Genomic DNA, 20,605 nt, shown 5'->3' with positions numbered 1-20,605 from the left:
CTTGACTTCCGAGTAATAATTCCAGCAAGATTCTTTTTGTCTTTTTGAAGAATTAATTAAAAAGACAATTACTCCTTTTGACTTCAAGGGAAACATCAAAGCCATTAGCAGACACCTCTGATGAAGACTGGCAGTTGTCAGTTGAAATATATTGAGATCAAAGTGGATTTTTCGAGGAACAGTTGAAACCATAACATATTATTCAAAAGAAGACAAAAATAATCTTGCTCTAATTATCCGTTCAATGTTTTTTTTTTATTTTATTATTTCTACATCCTGTTTATTGTTTTGTAAATGTTGATCTTTTAATCAGATTTGTCTTGCGTCCCAAAATAATTAGAGTTCATATAAAGGAGACATTTTAGCAATAACAGTAAAACCAACCAAATCAATTCAAATTATACTCAGAAGCCTCTCAGCAATCATGCTTAATTTCTCCTCAACAACTACTCAAAAAAAAACTGTTGTATTAATCACACACACACTAGAATAATGTTAGTAGAACAATAAGATTTATTATAATGCTGCAGTTAATAAGGAAATTTGTAAAGCAAACCCAGTAGCACAAAACACGGCTAAGAAGCAATAATCCTTAGAGCAGTGGTTCTCAACCTTTTCAATGAAAAGTGATTTTAAAAACCACAGAAATTAGTTAAAAGTTTCAAATTAGAGTGGCCAAAAATGGTAAGAGGTAAAAAGGGTCAATATTGGCAAGTGGGTTTGGGTAATTTATAGGGCTGTCACTTTAATGCTTTAATTGTGATTAATTAATTACAGGAAAAATGAATGCGCTAAAAAATAACACTTTTAATCGCAATTTTTTTTGGAAATCCAAACAGCGCGGAACCTTATTATTTCAAGAGTTCCCGGTATACCTCTAATACTGATGCACAGACTACAATAACAAGACGGGAGAATACTGAGCTGCTCTTTTAAAAACACCAGATGGAAAGCTAAAGCCTAGTTGTGTGCAAATTATACAAGAAAGCGTTGCCTTATCACCAGAGCTTTGCAGCCTTTGCTACCACCTCAATGCTAAACATGCAGCAGCTAGCCAGGACAGCTAGCACGGACACTCGAACCGTGCGCTTAGTTTCTTGAAGGCATCTGGTGTCTCGCGACCCTAGGGTTGAGAATCCCTGCCTTAGAGAATACTGTGGGTACCCACCATGAGGTACTGCCGTGCCAGGCACACAGACTCTATCGTGCCCTGAATGTAGACTGTGGATTTCTTCTGGGGGCTGTTGGGGTCAGGAAAGTGGATCTGAGCTCCAGTCCTCTGAATGATGTGCTTGATGTTGCTGCCGTTTCGTCCTTTCATAAAGAGGTGGTGCTGTGGTGCAATGTCCAAATGGGAAGTGATTGAAATGGTGCTCGCCAAGCTACCAGCGAGGTGCTCTAACAACAGAGCGGTTCCTCTCTGGGGACACAGAGCAAAGACGTCCGTCACAACAACACATTTCAATATCGATAAGCGATACGCAACATATCACATAAACGCACTATAGATGAAGGGTCTGAAGGTGCATAATGAAACTTTGTTACTATTCCATGTCTGAAATATCTTTGAAGTAATTCTATATCACCTGTTAGCCTTCAAATACATTGTTTATATTATATTTTCAAAATGCAGTAGAAGCAACAAAAACCACTGTGTTTATTGAAGTATTTGTATGATAGTTTTAAAATTGTTAGGCAATTGGTGCCATGCTTGTTTGGTTTTATTTTGAACATTTCACCTTCTTTTCTTTGGACTTCAGCTCTGTTTAATTTTACTCAAACTAAAAAACTCTTGAGTTGATTTATCTTTTATTGTGAGGACACAAATGTTTAAAAATATTTTTTTTTAGCTTCATCGTGAAAAATGAGATATTAAAATAAAGGTTAAAACGACGTGCAAACAAACTAATTCATATATTTTCTCAGGTTCTTGAGAAGAATCACAATTTCTGTGTGAATAGAAGATAATTTGTCTTGGAATGGATGCAACTTAAAAATGCCTGACAGTTTAATGTCAAACAGAAATAAACTCAGAATTGGGGGAAAAAACTCGCTGGTGGAAACAATTTGCTGACAAAACTGATGCTAATTCTCCTTGGCAGACCAATAGGAAATGCATCAATGTGCGTCCACATGTAAGCGCTCCTTCCAGTGGTGTAAGAAAAGGAAAAACCTGACAGCGATGCAGGGTCGTCCCTCCACTTTAATCATCAGACATACATTTTTAAACACCTAAATAACTTTCAACACTCTTTCAGTCCTTGTGGGGCAAAAAAAGCTACTCAAATGAGGTGGTTTAGGGTTGGTGAAACGGAACGCAAAATATCTTTGCTGTGTAACTGTGTGGAGAATCCCACTGAATTAATAGAAAAGAGTTTAAAGGTTTGTGCACATCTTGGCCCAGACAGTAGCAAATTTTTTTTATTTTGGCATGTATTTGGTCCTGCTTTGCATTAAAAAGTCAGATAAATAAAAAGAAAAATTAAAAAAAGTAATCAAGAGAAAGTAATGGTAGAAGGCTATACGTTTTTCTTTTCGTTCTTAATGCTACAGAGGTTTCAAGTAATGTCCTTTATTTAATCATTGTTCCCAGCATTTTACATTTTTAAATTAAGATTCATGGCAAGCAGACAGTTGGAATCATCATCCCTGGCCTTAACAAAAGTACAACCGATGAATTTTTTCAACTCTCATAGCATACCAACTCTAACTCTCATTGTTGAGTTCCAAGTTACTAGACCTCACTCACCTTTACTGCGTTGGCGTTGTTTTGCGAGCCGCGGACAATGCCAGTGGCTCTGTAGAGGCGTGTTGGAGGCTTAAAAGACACTGTGAGGTTGTAGGTCTGTGAGATGTGCTGCACGGCAGGGGAGCTGGGGTCGGACTGCATGATAGCTGGGAGCTCAAAAGACAGCACAAGAGGTAGCAGCTCCTGGAATAAAAGGGAGCGGAAGGAAATACGTGAAACAGAAATAGTTTTATGCATGTGTTTAGACATTATTATCCATTAAAAGGCTTGAATAAAGTGGCTATGCAAAGACAGATTCCACTCTAGCTGTATTAAAGTGATGAGTGTTAAATATTTGAGTAAACTTAGTAAACTTTATTTGTATAGTGCTTTTCACAGATCCAGAGTCAGATGCGTGGAGCCATCAACAAGTTCTGCCTCGACGACCTCAAGCTCCGAGTCGAGTTGTAAGGTTTAATGAGGTCAGCAATGTAAGAGGGAGCCTGACCATGTTGGGTTCGAAAGGCTAGCACCAAGATTTTAAATTGGACACGAAATTCAACAGGAAGCCAGTTGGTGTTAGTCAAAAGTCTCGCGGCTGAGTTTTGGACCGACTGCAAACGAGCCAGTTCTTTTTTGTTGAGACATGTGAAGAGGCTGTTGCAGTAGCCCAGGCGCGAGGACACAAATGCATGAATAATCATTTCGAGCTCTTCTCTGGACATCATGGACCTGGGCTTGGCAATGTTACGCAACTAAAAAAAGCAGCTCTTAACCAGCTGTCTACAGTGTCGCTCCAGTGACATGAACTCGTCAAAGATCAACCCTAAATTCCTCAACCTTGTTTTAGAGCCTGGGTTCCCAAAGTGGGTTATGAAAATTGTCACATGGGTTACGTGGATGAAAAATTTAAAACAGCGTCACATAATTGAAAACTAGAATATGAATAGATCAGCAGTTAGGAGCCTCCATGCCTTGGCCTTTGTAAGACTACCCTCGAGTGGTGAGCTCATTCATTATATGGCCAGTCGCCCTGCTCTCGCAGACTTACGTAAATCTAAATGATTGATTCACACCCGTGAGTGACTGGTGCTCATTTGATGAACCTTTAAAAACGAAGAAGTGGTTAAAAGACATCAATTGTCCTTCGATGTCGACTGTCACTACTTCAACTAGTCGGCCGACAGTTAAGCGTCGCCTAACAGCGATAGCGAGACCAAATATTCAGCGTGCAGTGGACAAAGATGTGCGCTGCGGTACACCTGTGGTTCATGCAGCCTCAGACTGAGATGCAATCACACCAAAAAAAAACTGGAGATGCATGCTACTATCTTTACCAGAGAGCACATATTTATTCCTGGTTATTGTTTTTAATAGGGTAGTTCCTATTACATATTTACAAGTTTATTATTGTGCATAGTTCCTGTTAAGAACATATACATAGGCTACAACTGAATGAGGAAACCTTTTAAATAATAATAATAAAAAAATAATAGTAATAAAAATACAACTGGTTTACAAGTGTTTCTGAGCAGTAAGCACTAAGTTGTTTGCCTCCTTTCAACCTCACCCTTCCCATTAAAGTTGCATTTCAGTTTCATGATGATGAATATTTTGCATTACTGTTAAAAAAATTAACAACATCTGGAAATTTGTTTTTCTAAAATGAGAATATTGTTTCAATGCCAGCTGGCTAAAAATGGAAACAAATTGATAAGTTATCATTTTGAATGAGTTGTTTTCTTGTGTATTTACAAATTATTATTATTTTTTTTATTATATATTATTCCTCAACAGGATAGGTCAAATTCAGAGATACATTTCACTGTAGGGCTACGTTGTTTATGACATGTCATGTTTTTTGTGAGTGCAGGAGTAGGGGGTACATGGCTTCAGGTTAAAGGTCTGAAGGGGTACATGACTGCAAAAAATTTGGGAACCACTGTTTTAGAGCAAAGGCTCATATGTGCATATACGTATATATGCATATGTGTGTATCCATAAAATGAAGAGTCCGTCCTTAAGACTGCTCTACTGTAAAGTGTCTTGAGATACCATTAGTTATGATTTGGCGCTATACAAATAAAAGATTGATTGATTGATTGATTGATCATATCATTCAAGTGCTGTTTTATAGTGGGAGTAGCACTATCTGGGGAGATAATAAGTGTCTAAGACTATTATCACTGAACCACTTCTTCACTTGTGTCAGACAATTGATTAAGGACCTCAGTTTGTGGACCTCAGAGGTCTTAAATGAACAGTACAACTGGAGATCATCAGCAAATAGATGATGGGAAACATCACTGAACCGTTTAAACATTCACCATTGTTCTGACGCAATTTTCAGTCTCACACCAAAAATGTGTTGGGAAGTCACTTTGGCAGAGTTTTTGGGGCAAAAGAAAAAAATCACAATAAGAATTAAGTAAAAACACTTCTATGCATCCGTCGACAGGACTCCACATCCCACAATGCAATGCGTGAAACCTTTTTAAGAGTCTTTACAGTGGCTTTTGAGTGGCAATTTCTACCTTTTACATCTCTTTTTTTGAGCAAATGATCCTTATTTATTGATTAATGTGGCCTACTTTTGGAGACTTCTCTTTTAATTTAATGCTCTAAAGACAGTGGAACAGCCTGCATGGGGATCTAAGAGGAGCTGAGAGTATCACCATTTTCAAACGCAAGCTAAAAACCTATTTATTCAGTCTGGCTTTTACAGTATGTCGTGCTTCATGATTTTTTAAAATAATTTTTAGGGTTGTATTCATGCTAACTTTAATGTTTTATAAATGAAAAATTGTTCCCTTCTCTGCTTTTTTTGTTTTAATCTCTGACTCTTATTTGTCATCTTTTTACTTATTATATTAAATTACTTCTGTGAGCATTAGTCTCTAAACCCTTTTATCATTTTCAACTTTTGTCAATCAAGTTTGCAAATTTCTGTGAAGCACTTTGATCAATAAGTGAATTTGTAAGACAGGTGTTAATTAAATAAAGATAAATATTAGTTGGTTGATTTATTTGATTAAAAATTAGAATTTCCAGGAGCTGTAACAATACAGGATAGCACATCATTTTGTTTCAAAGTCTTTTACTTATGGAGGTCAAAACACCAATGCCTGGTTTGTTGGACTTGAAAAAGTATATTAAATATGGGATTTTAAAAAGTTATAAAGTTATGTGTATGCAGTTTTAAGTACAAAATAGCTCCTAATGTCACAGTGAGTTAGCACTTTGACTGATTCTGTTTTGTACATTTGGGCACCATGTAAAAAACGTGTTGAATATCTTTACATTTTTAGGTCTGCTTTGATGTGCTGAAAAAACAGCCTTTCTTTAAGCCAAATGTGACACAACATGGCATGTAACCATGTCAGATTGAATAAACCTGAAAAGAAAAAGGCGCCAACCCGTTTCAGCAGCTCAATGGACAACCACTGAAAGAATAACTATGTTTTATGCATGCAGACACAGTGGAATCTCATCATTTAAACATTCATGGCTACACGACTGCTCTTTGCACGATTATTGTCTCAGGCAATGGTCTGGTGGTCATACATAGAACATTTCATCATTGAGGAAAGTCGCATAACAAGAGTCAGCGCCTGACCTTCTGCATCACAGTCCCATTCAGACAAAATAGAAGCTGACAGGAAACCTTCACTTCGTGCACACATATTCTTATGCATGAGCAGGGTAGAAAACGCACACGCACACACGCACACGCACAGAGTAATCCAAACACTAAGCCTTCGGGCAGAGCGCCACTATATGGTTTTGGCTGCCAGTGAAGGGCAGGCAGCATGAATTGCTCTTACCAAAAAAATGCATTCCTGATCAGTCCCACATGTGCTCAGCCTTACATTTATATCACGTTTCATACCATTTCGCTGAGCGTTGGAGGAATATAGGTCAACATAGAGGAAAGCACTAAAAAAAAACAACTGAGCAGCAGGAGTCAGTCACTGAATGAAGACTAAACTGATTTTTATTGGGGAGCCGACTTCAGGGGTTTTTCAGAAAAGTCTCCCTGGCAAATATTGGGTGTAATATAAAACGAGCAGTTCTCTGTTGTCCTGTCTTGTGGGTGAGAGATGAAGAAAAAACAAAAATTAATTTGAAGTAAAGCAACTGGTAAGACCTTTAATCACCTGCCTGCCAGCTCTGCCTCCGACAGCTTCAAGAAATCCCTCAAGAATTCATTGAATTATCAACTGACCTGTACCGTATCCTAACAGAGCCCCACTCCAGAGAACATAAGTAATGCAGTAAATCTCGTAGGCACGTCCATCGGGATGTGTTTAGATGGTAAATGAACATTACAGCTCTGCTAATACAGCTGGATAAAAAAGGACATGCTCGCTAAGTCTTCCCTCAAGAGAGATTGAGGGGGATGTGGTCGACAGCCCACCCTGATGGTACACAGACCGCTAAACTTCATGATGGGGGTCACAAATGAAGGTCAACTCCTGCTTACTGTATATACAGTTTCACATTGCAGCATTTTGGTTTGGCCACAGTAAAAAAAAAATCAATTTTTTTGTGAATACAAATATGTTTTTCCAGAATTATTTGCTTAAACAACTGCCCAACTTTTACACAAAAACATTTCACTTTTAAACATGCAAAGCTTGTTCTGGGTATCTTTGTTCTCTCACCTGTTAATTTGGTTTCCTAGTGTATTAAAACATGTTTGACTGGTTTTTAAAGTTTTTTCTGTTGTGCCCCCATTAAAGAATCAATATCAATATATCAATATATATGTGCCTCATTGATAAATAAATCGGAAGATTATCTGCTCAAGAGAAAGATGTAAAAGGTTGAAATAGCTGCTTAAAAGTTCATTTTTATCTCTACTGTAAACACTTAGTTTGTTGACATTTGAGTGAATTGCATTGTGGGATGTGGTCATGTGGAGTAGCGGAGACAGATACACTGATGTGTTTTCACTTCATTCTGAGATCATGAGGAATACTGGGAACAAAGTAAAACAATCACAGTCCTCTTTGTCTGGCAAAAAACACAAGAAACCACAGGAAGAATGAAGTAAAAACACTTCTATGCACTGGTTTACAGGACTGCACTTCCCACAATGCAATGCAATGCATGAATATGTCAACAAACGGTGTTAAGGGTGGATATGAAAGGAAACTTTCAAGCGGCAATTTCAAGCTTTTTTACTTTCTTTTCGGAGTAAATGATGCTTGATTCATTGATTTATTAGGCATACACTACAATTTTATCTAATAAAAAACAATGTCGGTAGCTGCTTTAAGTTTCAAATTATGTCAAGGAATTACTTTCACAGCAAGAATTGGACCTTGGACTATACTCTTGCTCTAACAGTAGTGGATCTTTCTACTACATTTCAGAACTTTGAAAAGGATGCCTTGTGAAACAGTCCCGCAACATCATTTCAGGTATTAATTAAATCAAATAAAATTAATTAGATTAGATTAGATCCTTGCAGCTGTCCTTTTCGTCAGTAGTTTATAAGATGAATGGTACACAAGTAAAAAAAAAAAAAAGAAAAGGAACAGCTTTTCTTTGTTAAAGTTAAATTTAAAGTAAGCAAATGCTAAAAAAATATTATATTTGAGGTATTCTGGTTGTTGTCCATTTGGGCTTTGTATGTAATACATTGGGGGTTTACCGCAATGCAGTATATTTATATGTTTTGATACAAAATGTTAACAGGGTTTAATCCTTTACTGGTTAATTTTTGAGTCTTTATGGTTCTCAGGTCAACACTAATTAGGTTATTTTCTTTTTCTTTCACCCATTACAAAAGTGTTAATGCAGAATATGCTTTTCTGCCTATGAAAATAACTCAAACCCTTTACTCAATCCCACGTTTCCCTCACTCATTCATTCTCTAGTGTAAACACGGCCATGTTAGTTTTGGTCTGATCACCGCAAAGTAACATGTTCAACATTGGCGAGTGCTGTGAGGTTGAAATCCATGTCGGAGCCAAACAATCGCACCAAGACCAGGACTCCCTGCCCACAGCACCGAAGCAAGGTCAAACTTCTAGTTATACTGAAACTCAAGCTGGAGAGTGGACTTGGCTTTGAGACGCGTTTGCCAATGGCGGTGAGGCTAGCGCTCGTATTTTACAACCTTGTGAGGGAAGTGGTCAGGGAATAAATCAGGAATGGTGCTTGTGGCTCAGAGGGAGTGTTTAAACTACGCCTGGAGTGCACAGTTAACTACTGTAACCTTGAGGCTCTGCCTCTGTGAGATCAGGTTAGAAAGTGGGATGCTAAAGACTAGTGGTTTTATTTGACTAAGTGTTAAATAATGCATAATGTTAAAAATGTTATTAATTGTAGAATTTTTCCCCCCATTACACCAACCCTCCACTAAATTTTCATTTTCATAAGAAGATTATGCAAGCAGGGAAAGCTTTGTTGAACACATCAAAACAAACATTAATCTCAGTGTGTTTATTCAGTTTAGTTGGTAGTTGGGGAAATACTTCACTGTTGAAGTTAACAATGCTTTGGCTTTTGTAAAGTTAAAAGTCGTAGACGTCCAACTCACCCTTATTTTCACTCGAGCTGCCTCAACTCCTCCGGGCTGCCCTGCGATGGATACCTGTTCACAAATAAAAGCAATGATAAGTGTTTATTTTTTGTATCTTTCTGTTGTTTTTTGTGAATTTTTTATATAATTATTGTCTTTTGTTGCCATTGTAGTGTGATTCTGGAGTCATTTTGTGTCTTTATGTATCTTTTTTGGTGTAGATTTGTGCATTTCTGTTGTCATTTTGTGTATTTTTTGTATAAATATTTAGTTTTGTGTATTTTGAATCATTTTCATATTTTTGTTGTCGTTTGGTGTATTTTTTTGTAATGTATGTTTTTTGGATTCATTTTGTGTGTCTTTGGAGCCTTTTTGTATATTTTTGTGCTTTTCTGTTGTCGTTTTGTGTACTATTCACTCCACAAACACACACGCACACATGCACACACACCTTTCTTGCTTTTATTAGTAGATTAGTAGATGACCCATCTTGGCATTAACACAGGGTTGGTGTGTTTTTGTTGTTTTTCTGTGTGTTTTTTGTTTTAATTTGGTCATTTCTGGTGTTATTTTGCATATTTTCTCCACTCATTCTGTGAATTTTTAGTCATTTTGTCTACTTTTGTATTTCTGGAATTTTAGCTGTCGTTTGTGTGAATTTGACGTCAGTATATTTTTCTCTCCCATTGTGTATTTGTCGTTGTTTGTTTTGTGTTGTCATTTTCAGTTATTTTTGTATAATTTTGCTGTCGTTATGTGTGTTTTTGGTGTCATCCAGACTTTCTTTATCTCATTTTGTGTTTTCCTTGTTTGTGTATTTTTATTGTCGTCATATATTTTTCCGTTTCTTGTTTATTTTTGGAGTCATTTTGTGGCACATGTGGCCCCTGGGCTGTCAGTTGCCCACACCTGCCTAAACCAATACATACACAATACAAAGAATTTTGCAAGAATGTGTAAACATTGAAATGGTGCAAATGAACAAAAATTAAGAGTTCAAAAGTTGACCAGCGTTTAAATACATAAAAACTGAAACTCCTCGTAAAAACCTTCGTTATAAGAGCGGGATGATCATATGTGGCAGTCTGTAAATGGACGTAAGCGTTGCACACTTGAATCAAATTAGTTTTAGGAAGCAGGAAACCTCCTAATCTTTAAAATGACAGACCCTACCTTTAGTGTAGTTGTGCAGAAAGTGGTTTAAAAGACACACAAACAAAAAGAAACAAACCTGGTTGCTTTTTTCTGCCTGATTGTTCCTGTTGGAGTCTGGAAAATGGATGTGGCAACCCGTCTCCTCCATCACCCGTTTGATGTTGTTGCCTCCTTTACCGATTACATGCGAATGCTCTGTGTGGGAGACATCCATCTTCAGTGTCACCCTGTTGCTCTAATGGTCAGAGAGAAATGGATAGAGGTTGAAAAAACAACAATGGTTTATAACAACAGCATGTCTAATACAATACATATTGGGGCAATCGATTGTGTCAGAACAAAATAATCAAATTTTAAAATAAGTCGCAGGTTCTTGTCAAAGTGACTAAGACCTGTTTAAGTACCTACTGGTGTCACGTGTTTCCCAGTTCACCCAGTGAAAAAACACAGAGTGATTATTGTAATTTTCCATTTTCTGTGGTCCAGTTTAAATTGTCACATGCTTGTGATGGTAAATATCGAGGCGTGTTAGAATTAGCACCGTGACTGATCGGAGGACATAAATAACCCAAACCAGCTTCAATTTTTCCTCCTTCTGGCCACTTTTAATGGATACTGACCACTGCAGACTTGGAACACTTTAGGGTTTTCTTTAAGTTCTGTTAATTAGCCAAAGTTTAAAAATTATCCACAGTGAATGGCTTTGTGGATGATATTAGATACTTTAGAACACATGAGTCAAACTCAAGGTCGGGGGCCAAATGCAGCCCTTTAGAGTATCCAATTTGCCCTACAGAATAACGTAAAAATGACAGAAAAAACATGAATTATTGTGTAAATTACCAAATAATCCAGTTGTAGATATCTCAAAAGCACCAATTTAATGAAACTCTACAACATGTTCAGGGGCTTGCATTTTTCATTTGTTTATATCACATGAATGTAGTGATTTTTAATTGCAAATTGTGGATAGAACACAAACAAGTCCACAAAATTCCTCTAAATTACATAACAATTGGTAACAAAATCAAGGGAATTGAACTGACATTGAAAACTAGGGTTCAATGATGTTAAAATTATAATTTTTTTCCCCCACTTGAAATCAATCTGGTCCATATTTGGCACCGGAACTAAAACGAGTTTGAATCTCTGCTTTAGAAATAGAAAGATCTTGTGTTTCTCTTCCTTTTATGTTTTCCTCTGAGTGTACGGAGGACATCCTACCAACAGGAGGTGCTACAGTGCTTAATGTAGTACCCCCTGTGTTGACATGGCAACAAAACATCCTGGGATGTGAATTTGTGGACAGATTACAGAGAATTTGTACTGCTATATATCTAATCCAATGTGGGGACAGTAGCTGGGAAGTGAAATACGTGCAGTCTAAATTAAACTCAGGACTGGGTGGGAAACGGAGAGCGATGGAGGAAAGGCAGGGAGTGACAAACACATATCTACACATGACTTAAAGCTTTTAACTGTACCTTTGTGTCCAGGACCGACATAATCCTGTCTTTAGCTTCTCTCACGTTATCTCTCTTCCCGCACACCTTAATATGGGGATCTGCAGGGAACAGTGGAGAAAAGCAACACGGGGAATGTTAAACGTGGGAAATGAAGCGAGATCAAGAGAGTGAATCAGCAGGAGAGATGACAGGATGACACAAGTGTAACCAGTTACCAACACATATCTGTGTTTGTCAACACATTGCGTCGCATCAGGATAAACCCAGTGATGCTAATTGCATGCTTTGATATCTGCTGAATCCTATTTATGTCAGCGAGCAGCTGAACTGTGCACTGACACAGTGATTGGACGCACCTCGGTGGATTCATATCCAAGCAATCCATCAGTGTGCAAATCAAACAGCAGATGTGTTAGAACCCAGTGCAGTGCAATGTTTTACTTACTCTATGTTCAGGAAACATCAACTTTATCTGTGATTTTCAGTAGCATAGACACAATCAATGTGAAAAATAAAATACTGGCCAGCACTAGGGCTGCTCGATTATGGCAAAAATGATAATCACAATTACTTTCAAACAAACAATATGTGTAGAGTGGAAAATGAAGCTTTGAATAAGAATTATACAAAAAAAAAAAAAAAATAATAACCCAAGAATTTGAAAATGTATCAACGGCTAATGAAATAAATACATAATTACAGAGTGCAGAGCCCATATTTTAAATCTAAATATTGTAGACAATCAGATTTATTTAATTGTGGCAACCATAATTGTGATTAATTGTGCAGCCCTAGCCAGCACTGAAGTTTTTCAAAGCGAGCTGCTTTAGGTTCAAGTGAGGTCAAAAAATGACACTGTTCTGCCAATGGGAAGATTCCTGGGTCGAGTCTAATAACAAGTAGTGTTTGTGTAGGACTTTCGGCTCCTTTGTGAGATTTATTAAGGTCTCGGGTTTCGTTTCATATTCCAAGGACGTGCACGTTAAGATTTAGTTAGTTTAAACTGGTGTTTTAATTCTTTATACTACTCTAGAATAGATAGGGCTAAAAAAAAGTCATTATTATCCTAATTCGCCACACCTCAACCAAAACATATGACCTGCTGCTTAATGTGTACCACCGCTGTGCAGTGTAAACAGAAAAATCTTTCAAAAATAGTGACTATCATGAGCGGGAAAAGTTCAAAAAGTGGTTAAAAAAATGGATTACTCTAATTCTGAAAAAAAAAAAAAACAATGCAGTAAGCAGTACCAGTTGGAGGTGTACCAAATACTAAAAACAAAATGAAACCCCTGCAGTATATGTGGCCTTAATATAAACTGTTCTCTGTAGATAAACAAGTAAAACTTAAAGGAATAAATCAAAAAGTAATGACTATAAAATAGCTTCATCTGCTTATGTGTTTAAAAATGCTGGACATTTGAAAAAAAAAAATATCTTTATTTAAATGCAATAAAAACTATTTAAGATTTTTAAGTTTTAAGAGTAGTAAACAGAGCTCTTAAAGGTGCAGTCTGCAACTCTTATAAAAGTAACTTTCTGTCATATTTGCTAAAGCTGTCACTATGTAAGGACAGCTTTACATCAAACAAGTAGTTTGTGTGAAAAAACTCATTGAGTCCCCACTGCTGCTCCTGCAGCCTTTGGCAGATTGCCAGAATGCACCGCGACCGAGCAAAAAGAACCAATCAGAGCCAGGATTGTGTTTGATGGACTGTCTGACAGCTGTTGTTGTTTTTTTTTTTTTTTTTTTACAGTGTATGGTCTGGAGGAGTAGAAGATGGAATTGGTGAGTTTTCTGCTTGAAAGTGAATTACTGCTGCTTAATTTACATTATGTTTGATTTGTAATTGTTACACTAGAACTATGTAGTGCATGTGTTGTTCATGTGTGCACAGCAGCCTCTGTGTGAGCTGCTGTAAGTGACACTGTGTTGTTGCTGCTGCTGAGGTGTGTGCACATAGAGAGAGAGAAGCGCTGCATTAATATACTTTTAACAGAGCATGCTATATTACTGTGATATTGCTGTCGGAATAACGTTAGCTTGTTAGCTCCTCTGAGGGAGGGACTTTGGAAAGTTTGGAGGCAGGGCAAGAGAGCAGCGGGGAGGGAGGGATCTGAGAGTTGTGGACTGCACCTTTAAGTCTTTATTTATCAATTCGACAAAGCTTTCCAAAATAAGCATTTTGGACTCTAATCTAGCACTAACTGTGATTCCCATTATGGTAACTGTCAAAGCTTTTTGTGTAGTGATGACAGCAGTGATATTTGTGAGGAGACGGGGCAAAGAAGAGGAAAGACGACCGAAGGATAGCATTTTCAGACCTTGAGTTAATATACTGTATTTGGGATGAATGAATTCACAATTTTAAGAACGTGTTTAAACCTTCCTGTTTCGTCTCCCCACCGTGGCTGGGTGGACACAGCGGAGATCCGCACTCTGCATGGCTAGAGGCTGCTTCTCCTCCCGTACGCTTGTTAAAGATGGTACCGTGTAGGAAGAACAGGCCGTTTTGTTTTTGTAGAGCTGGACTTTATTATCTGGCTGCACTATAAACGTAAGCTTGCTACCTGTCCGGGTCGCCTGTCGGACTCTACCGATAAGCACGCACACACGTCTCTCCTCCGCAGCTCACTCCCTCACACTCACTCGCGCATCAGCCGCACGCATGCACCCCAGTCACTCACATCCACGCACATTTCCCCACTGCTGGATGAATAAAGAATCCATGTATCTATCTATGTATTTGCTGTAATTCATCCATCTTTTTATTAGCTTCCTCTACTAACACCTCCAATTCTGCTGCTTCAAATTATTTGTTTAATTTCCGCGCACTTAGCTCTCCTTCACGCTCCATGTTCAACATAACATGTACAAAACGCTAATTTAAATAGGGCGGTCTGCACCACTTCTGCACGTGCACTAATCATTGCTGAAATCGAAGTAAATTCCTCACAGCAGGTGATAAAACTGCGTCACCAAAGGATTTAGGGAAGCAACTGGTTTACCACCCTTTATTTCAGATATTAGTGAATCTGCCCCCTAGTGTGGCAAGGTTAGGAATTAGGGTAACGAAGGCTTAGTGTTCGGGGTTAGGGTAACGAACGACACTTAATGATAGCCTTCATGACAACACATTAATGCTAATGACAGGTGTTATGTCATAATAATGACCGCGTAATGTCAGCCATATATATAAAACTTCAAGCAAAAACTTCTAAGAAAACCACACAGTTTTCCATAACTTAAAAATAAAATGAATAATACAATAAAAATAAACAGCGCTAAACTTCTAACATTGTCTGATATCATCGATAGCATTATAAATCAACATATATAGTTAAAAAAATATAAAATAACACATAATAAAACAACTGCAAAGAGGCATTCTGAGTGCACTTCTTTTAAACAGCACCGTACCACTCATTCTTTCGACCTGAACAGGCTGAACCGACTGATCTCCTTTGTAGATCTTCTTAGATTTTCGCTCTGTTAAAACACCAAACACTGCATACCAGAACGCTTCAAGGCCAGTACTTGTGCCAGTATAGCCTTAAGTAAGCCTGCGTCTGTACTGACCGCATGTCGAACCGTCGGCTGCTCAGAAGTAAAAACACAAAAAAGACACATGTCCTTCACACCCACAGAGCACTGCTCCTTGTGTTAACTATGCTGGGCAGCAGGAAGCCATATAAGCCCCTTTCCAGGAATACCCCACCTATCAACACACACGCACGCACGCACGCACACACACACACACACACACACACACACACACACACACACACACACACACACACAGCATCTCAGATGTACAGTTTAGCCTTCAGACAAGACTCCTTGAATCAGATTTATTGTTACAAAGTCACAAGAACCTGAAAGAAAACTACAGTTCACAGTCAAAGAGAAATCCTACAGAGGAAAACTACACGATTGTCATGACATCAGGATATACAGCACGTTGCAATAAAAACCGCTGAGCATGAGAGTAAAAATAAAAATAAATGGTTTAAATACTTTGTCTACACTTAAATTGCTATTTTGACAAAAAAAAAAATTTAAAAAAATTATAATAATGCTATTTTTTTTTCTTAATAAATACACACACAAACAAATATGCCAATAGTATCAGTAGCAAATCCTCAAGACACAAACTGGACTTTGGGACACCAAAATTATTTTTTTAGTCTGTGCTGCATAAATATAAACCTTTACAGGCATTCAAACATAATTTATGAATAGTAGTGGGATTATTTAATGCAGTGTTTCTCAGTCAGGGCTCCATGGTCTGTGAAAATAAAATATCTTAAAAAAGATTTTCTGAGAATAGGTTTATTTCATTCAAATGTGAAACTTTTACCTAAACTATAAAGGCATGCATTTTTCCTCTACTTTTATCTGTTTACCAAGTGTAATTAAATGTGTAATACATATTTCTGAAAGCTACTGTATAAAAATTCTGTTTTCTTACTATGTCTGAATGCTACGGCACCGGTTTTGTTACATAATGTTCAGAAGATGCTGCATATGCAACTGTGTTACTTTCTCCCAAGAAACTACTGCATATGTATATTTTTTTTTTGTTCTGGAGGTTTTAACTGAAAAGTATGTAGTTTCTTTTTTTTTTTTTTTTTTTTTTATGTACTGTTTCTATCAAATCGCATCCTCAGCCTCACTGCCTATATTGGGTGGGGGGATCCAAAAAGAGATATCAAATTACCAGGATGTGAAATTAATAACATTTTTTATTTAAGAATATTTTGTAGCCATTAAATAGTTTATTTATTTTTTTTTATTTTTTAAACCCAAGAAGTAAAACATGGTAGAAGGATTAAGTATTAAGTGTGGTTGTGCATAAATTATATAGACTTATACAGAATACAATGCAAGATATTTCTACAGCAGATAATGAATGTGATCACTTTGAGATACAAATGCTGTGGAAGTAGAACAAAAAAAGGATAATCTATTCTTTTTACCTCAATTTTTTGATTCATCTTTATTCAATTCAACTTTATTTATATAGCGCTAATTACAACAAAAGTCATCTCAAAGTGCTATCAAAATATAGAATTCATAAAGGAAAAAACCCAACAAATCCACGCGAACGAGCATTAGCGACAGTGGGAAGAAAAAACTCCCTTGATGACCAACGGCTTCTTGAAATGAGAAGGAAATGACTAGAAATCAGTGAAAACACACATAAGAAACTATTCTTTTAGGAGCAATTGAAAAAACAGTGGGATTTCCCAGAACAACTTGGTATTGTTTAACAGAAGAGTAGAACAATATATTCTTACTTTGGTGACAACTGTGTGGTTTTGGTAATCTTTAGGCTGAAGACAGGAAGCATGTGGAGACAATAATCTTGTGCATCGTATCAAAAAAACATATTTAATAACTTTCCACAAAAGACGGCAGCAGAAAAAGAGCCTCCGTATCTCTAAGGATGAGAATGTCTATCAATAAAAAGCCTGTTTACGTTTCTTTATCTCACAAAAGACTGAGAAGTACCGGTACAAAGATCTGAACATGTCTGTCTCACAATCAGCTGTTGATAGTTGGGCAGATTTGGAAACTCTTGGCTTGTGAAAAGGTGATAAATACCATCTGTGATAAGATTTTTACGTTTATATTTATGTTATTTATTGTAGCTACACACACACACACACACACACACACACACACAGCGTTTTGGCACACAATTCAAAATTGTCAGGGGTTTTATTACTTTGTATTTTATAGCTGGTTTTATTTTGTTTTCGTCTTGTCTAGTTTGTTTTATTTATGTGAGAACATCGGATTAGTTAGGAGGCAACTAGGAATTAAATCGTCCCTTACCAAAGCTGGAGTTTTTATGGTTCGATTAGAACAGAACTGATCCATTATTTGAGCGACTGTAGCTCAAATCTCCGAACCCATCACAAACCAAACATTGATTTCCAAAAATTCCCCCCAATCCCTTAAATGTGGTGGACAAAGAAAACCTCTGAACTTCCTCCTGCGACACCCACGACTACCATTAGAGGGAGTAAGGTTCTTCCAGTGTCCCCACTCCAACCTGCACGGCACATCTGGCAAACATTAACCAACCTAAATGAGTGTTGCAGTCGCAATGTTGAACACCCCCACATTATTGAAGCCAAATGTACTTTGCAATTTTTTTTTTTTCCCCTTTTTTTTTTGGATGATTGATGGAATAAATAATGAACACCTTTCGTCCTAATTTGGCACATGCACCGCCTATAAAAACAAACAGAAACAGGAATAGGCACGCGGCAGCAAAAACGTGAGTGTTTTCAGTCGCATAGATTTTACTTGACAGAGAAAGAACCTTTTGACCTGGAGATTTTTAAAACTGGCAAAGCGCAAGCATTTTTTCCAACTAAGGACTACGTTTGAAAATACCACACAAATGAGAAAAATTGGAGTCTGACTGAGCTGGGTTTTCTCATTCAAAACATCTGTGAGAAGAACACTGGACGACACGGTTGGAAAGAGGGAGTCGTATTAAGATGATTATATCAACTTAACGCCAAACATCAGGCGTTTAGACACTAATTCATCTCGTAGTACTAAACCCTCATTTGGAGATACTCGCTAAACAACAGAGAAACATCTTTCCAGTGTGACGCGGTATTTAAATCTTAAAATATGCTGACCTTCAGGTAATAAATGCAGGAGGCTGTCATGGTGAACGTGTGGCCCTGTATGAGAATTAACAGATAGACCAGGACCTTCACATCTGCTGCTATTCAGTTAAGGGTAACTAATTCCAGATTGTACAAGAACAATCAACAGTGATGCAACACAAGCACCTTTAAAGTGAATTAGCATTGGAATGGTGGCTATGTCATCTATTTTAGGGTCAGGGGGAGTGATTTTTGTGTCTTCCCAGTCAGAATTAAACGATGGAGGACGGTTGGAATGTGAATCATTGTCTCCGAGATGCTTTAATGTCGAGGTAATTTGTTTTGGGTTGTGCAATACGTCCAAGCCTGTGGCAGACGCCCTCCTATTTTGCCGCTGACTCTCTTGTTTTCCTCGCATGAGGCCTTTGAATGCTCAACTCAACAGGTCTCATTTCTAACAAATGTAATCACTTGTAATATAACCAAGCATCTTTCAGCATTCTTCCCTTTTTTTTTTTCTTTCTCTCGGTTTACGCAACACACACGGGATATTTCACCAGCTACATAACGTGGGTCACGAGGTTGCACAAAACATCATTCCCAGGTGAAGTGAAGGCAGGTTTTGTGAATGAGCCGATACTTGAGGTGAATGAAGGGTTGTGTGTATAGATGAGCTGTGAGGGCTTACAGTTGATTAAGCCTCTGGGAAAGTGGAATGCAGCAGATCTTTGACTGTCTACATGGGTGTTACATAACGTAATTGGATTGCACATCTGGCTTGAAGATGCACAACATCGGTATTTCACCTCTGGAAAACAAAAACCGGGCACAGCTACACTATTCCCCTCACCCGTCTTCACCCCGGCCTCTGCCTCCCTCGCTCTCTCCCGGAAGAGCTTTAAATAACTGTGATAATGTTTTTTATGAGCAACAGAGCACTGGAACAATGTGGCTAATAAATGCTTGAGTACATGCAACCCCAACATCTGCCCCTCTACAAGAACATTCAATTCCTCAGTGCAGATGCTGTAACTGGCACATGAACAGTGAAAACACACAAACCTCAACATGCTCAATATTCTCCATTAGCAACAAATCGTAAAGACACTTTGAAAAAAAAAAAGGGTTGACACATCTGTCCTGAAACTGGATTTCTTTCAAAATATCTGCAATTAATCTGTCTTATATGGAAGAACGTAGCGGTGAAATGTAGTTAATACATGGAAAGGTCGGTGTTGAGTTGCTTTATTGGAATAGCATTTACCAAAAATAGGTTTAGCAAACCGCAAAAGTAGAGCAAAGACATCCAACATAAAATGTAAAGAAATAAAATAAAATAACATCACCTTTTTTGGACTTGGCTCCGATTTTCAGTTTGGAAGGCCAGGCTATCTGCGTTTGAGTCTCATCCATGATCTGGAATAAAGCAAAAGTCTGGTTATTGTTCTTGTAACACAACTAATAATAACAGTGCTGCTGTGAGTAAGTTGAATTTGATTGCAACCACTCCACCATTTTCATCTGAACTAGAGTCCGCTTCTTTATTCCGCTCCAGACACCAGTTGTGTTCACACAATACCAAACAAAGTGGGAAACCATACCTAAGATTCGCCAGTTTGAATGCAACCTAAGGGCCCACGCAAGATTTGAACATGCAACTCTCCTCTTTGTCAATATTTTGTTATTAATCTGCAACAAGGAGGTGGAATTTAATGGGGCTCATGGTTTGACACATAGTGAAAAACTCATTTTTCTCACTTCTGCAACTATACCAAAACATTTTTTGGTCAAAAGTAAAAGCCAAATAGCTAAAATCTAACGGAAATATTTTAATGCATGAATGGAACCCAGAAGAGTCAAAAGCACTGCCATTAGATTCATGAGTGTTGACACTTCCAGAGACTTCTTATGTTGGACTTACCAAACCACCAAAGGAAAAAAACACCCAGAACAGTGAAACCTGAGTGTGGGAAAAAAAATAAACATCAACCTACAACTTTATTTTGAGTCCTTTCAGAAAGAACCTCAAAACAACCATAAACATTTAGATTTGTGAGAATTAAAATGAGAATTATTGCTAATGCTAAAATG

The 20,605-nt window shown here is 37.6% G+C and overlaps 1 protein-coding gene across 3 annotated transcripts in view; it reads right to left on the bottom strand.

The window, feature by feature from the left end:
- bicc1a (BicC family RNA binding protein 1a) overlaps positions 1–20,605 on the bottom strand; it is a 66,416-nt gene that overhangs the window by 18,945 nt on the left and 26,866 nt on the right. The window contains exons 1-7 of one of the 3 annotated variants that reach the window (XM_028469462.1): positions 15,462–15,508; positions 15,303–15,371; positions 11,900–11,979; positions 10,492–10,650; positions 9,279–9,332; positions 2,750–2,932; positions 1,169–1,420 (exon numbers count right to left, since the gene is read on the bottom strand). In XM_028469462.1, the coding sequence (XP_028325263.1) occupies positions 1,169–1,420; positions 2,750–2,932; positions 9,279–9,332; positions 10,492–10,650; positions 11,900–11,979; positions 15,303–15,309 (735 nt within the window). In that variant the 5' untranslated portion in view covers positions 15,310–15,371; positions 15,462–15,508. Of the gene's footprint in view, positions 1–1,168; positions 1,421–2,749; positions 2,933–9,278; positions 9,333–10,491; positions 10,651–11,899; positions 11,980–15,302; positions 15,509–19,860; positions 19,931–20,605 lie in introns of those variants that run through there. The other 2 variants (XM_028469460.1, XM_028469461.1) reach the window with 2 other exon arrangements.

This window comes from Gouania willdenowi, chromosome 15, assembly GCF_900634775.1.
Source record: "Gouania willdenowi chromosome 15, fGouWil2.1, whole genome shotgun sequence".
NCBI lineage: Eukaryota > Metazoa > Chordata > Actinopteri > Blenniiformes > Gobiesocidae > Gouania > Gouania willdenowi.
The sequence above is the reverse complement of the archived record's forward strand: the minus strand, read 5'-3'. Positions and strand labels throughout refer to the sequence as shown.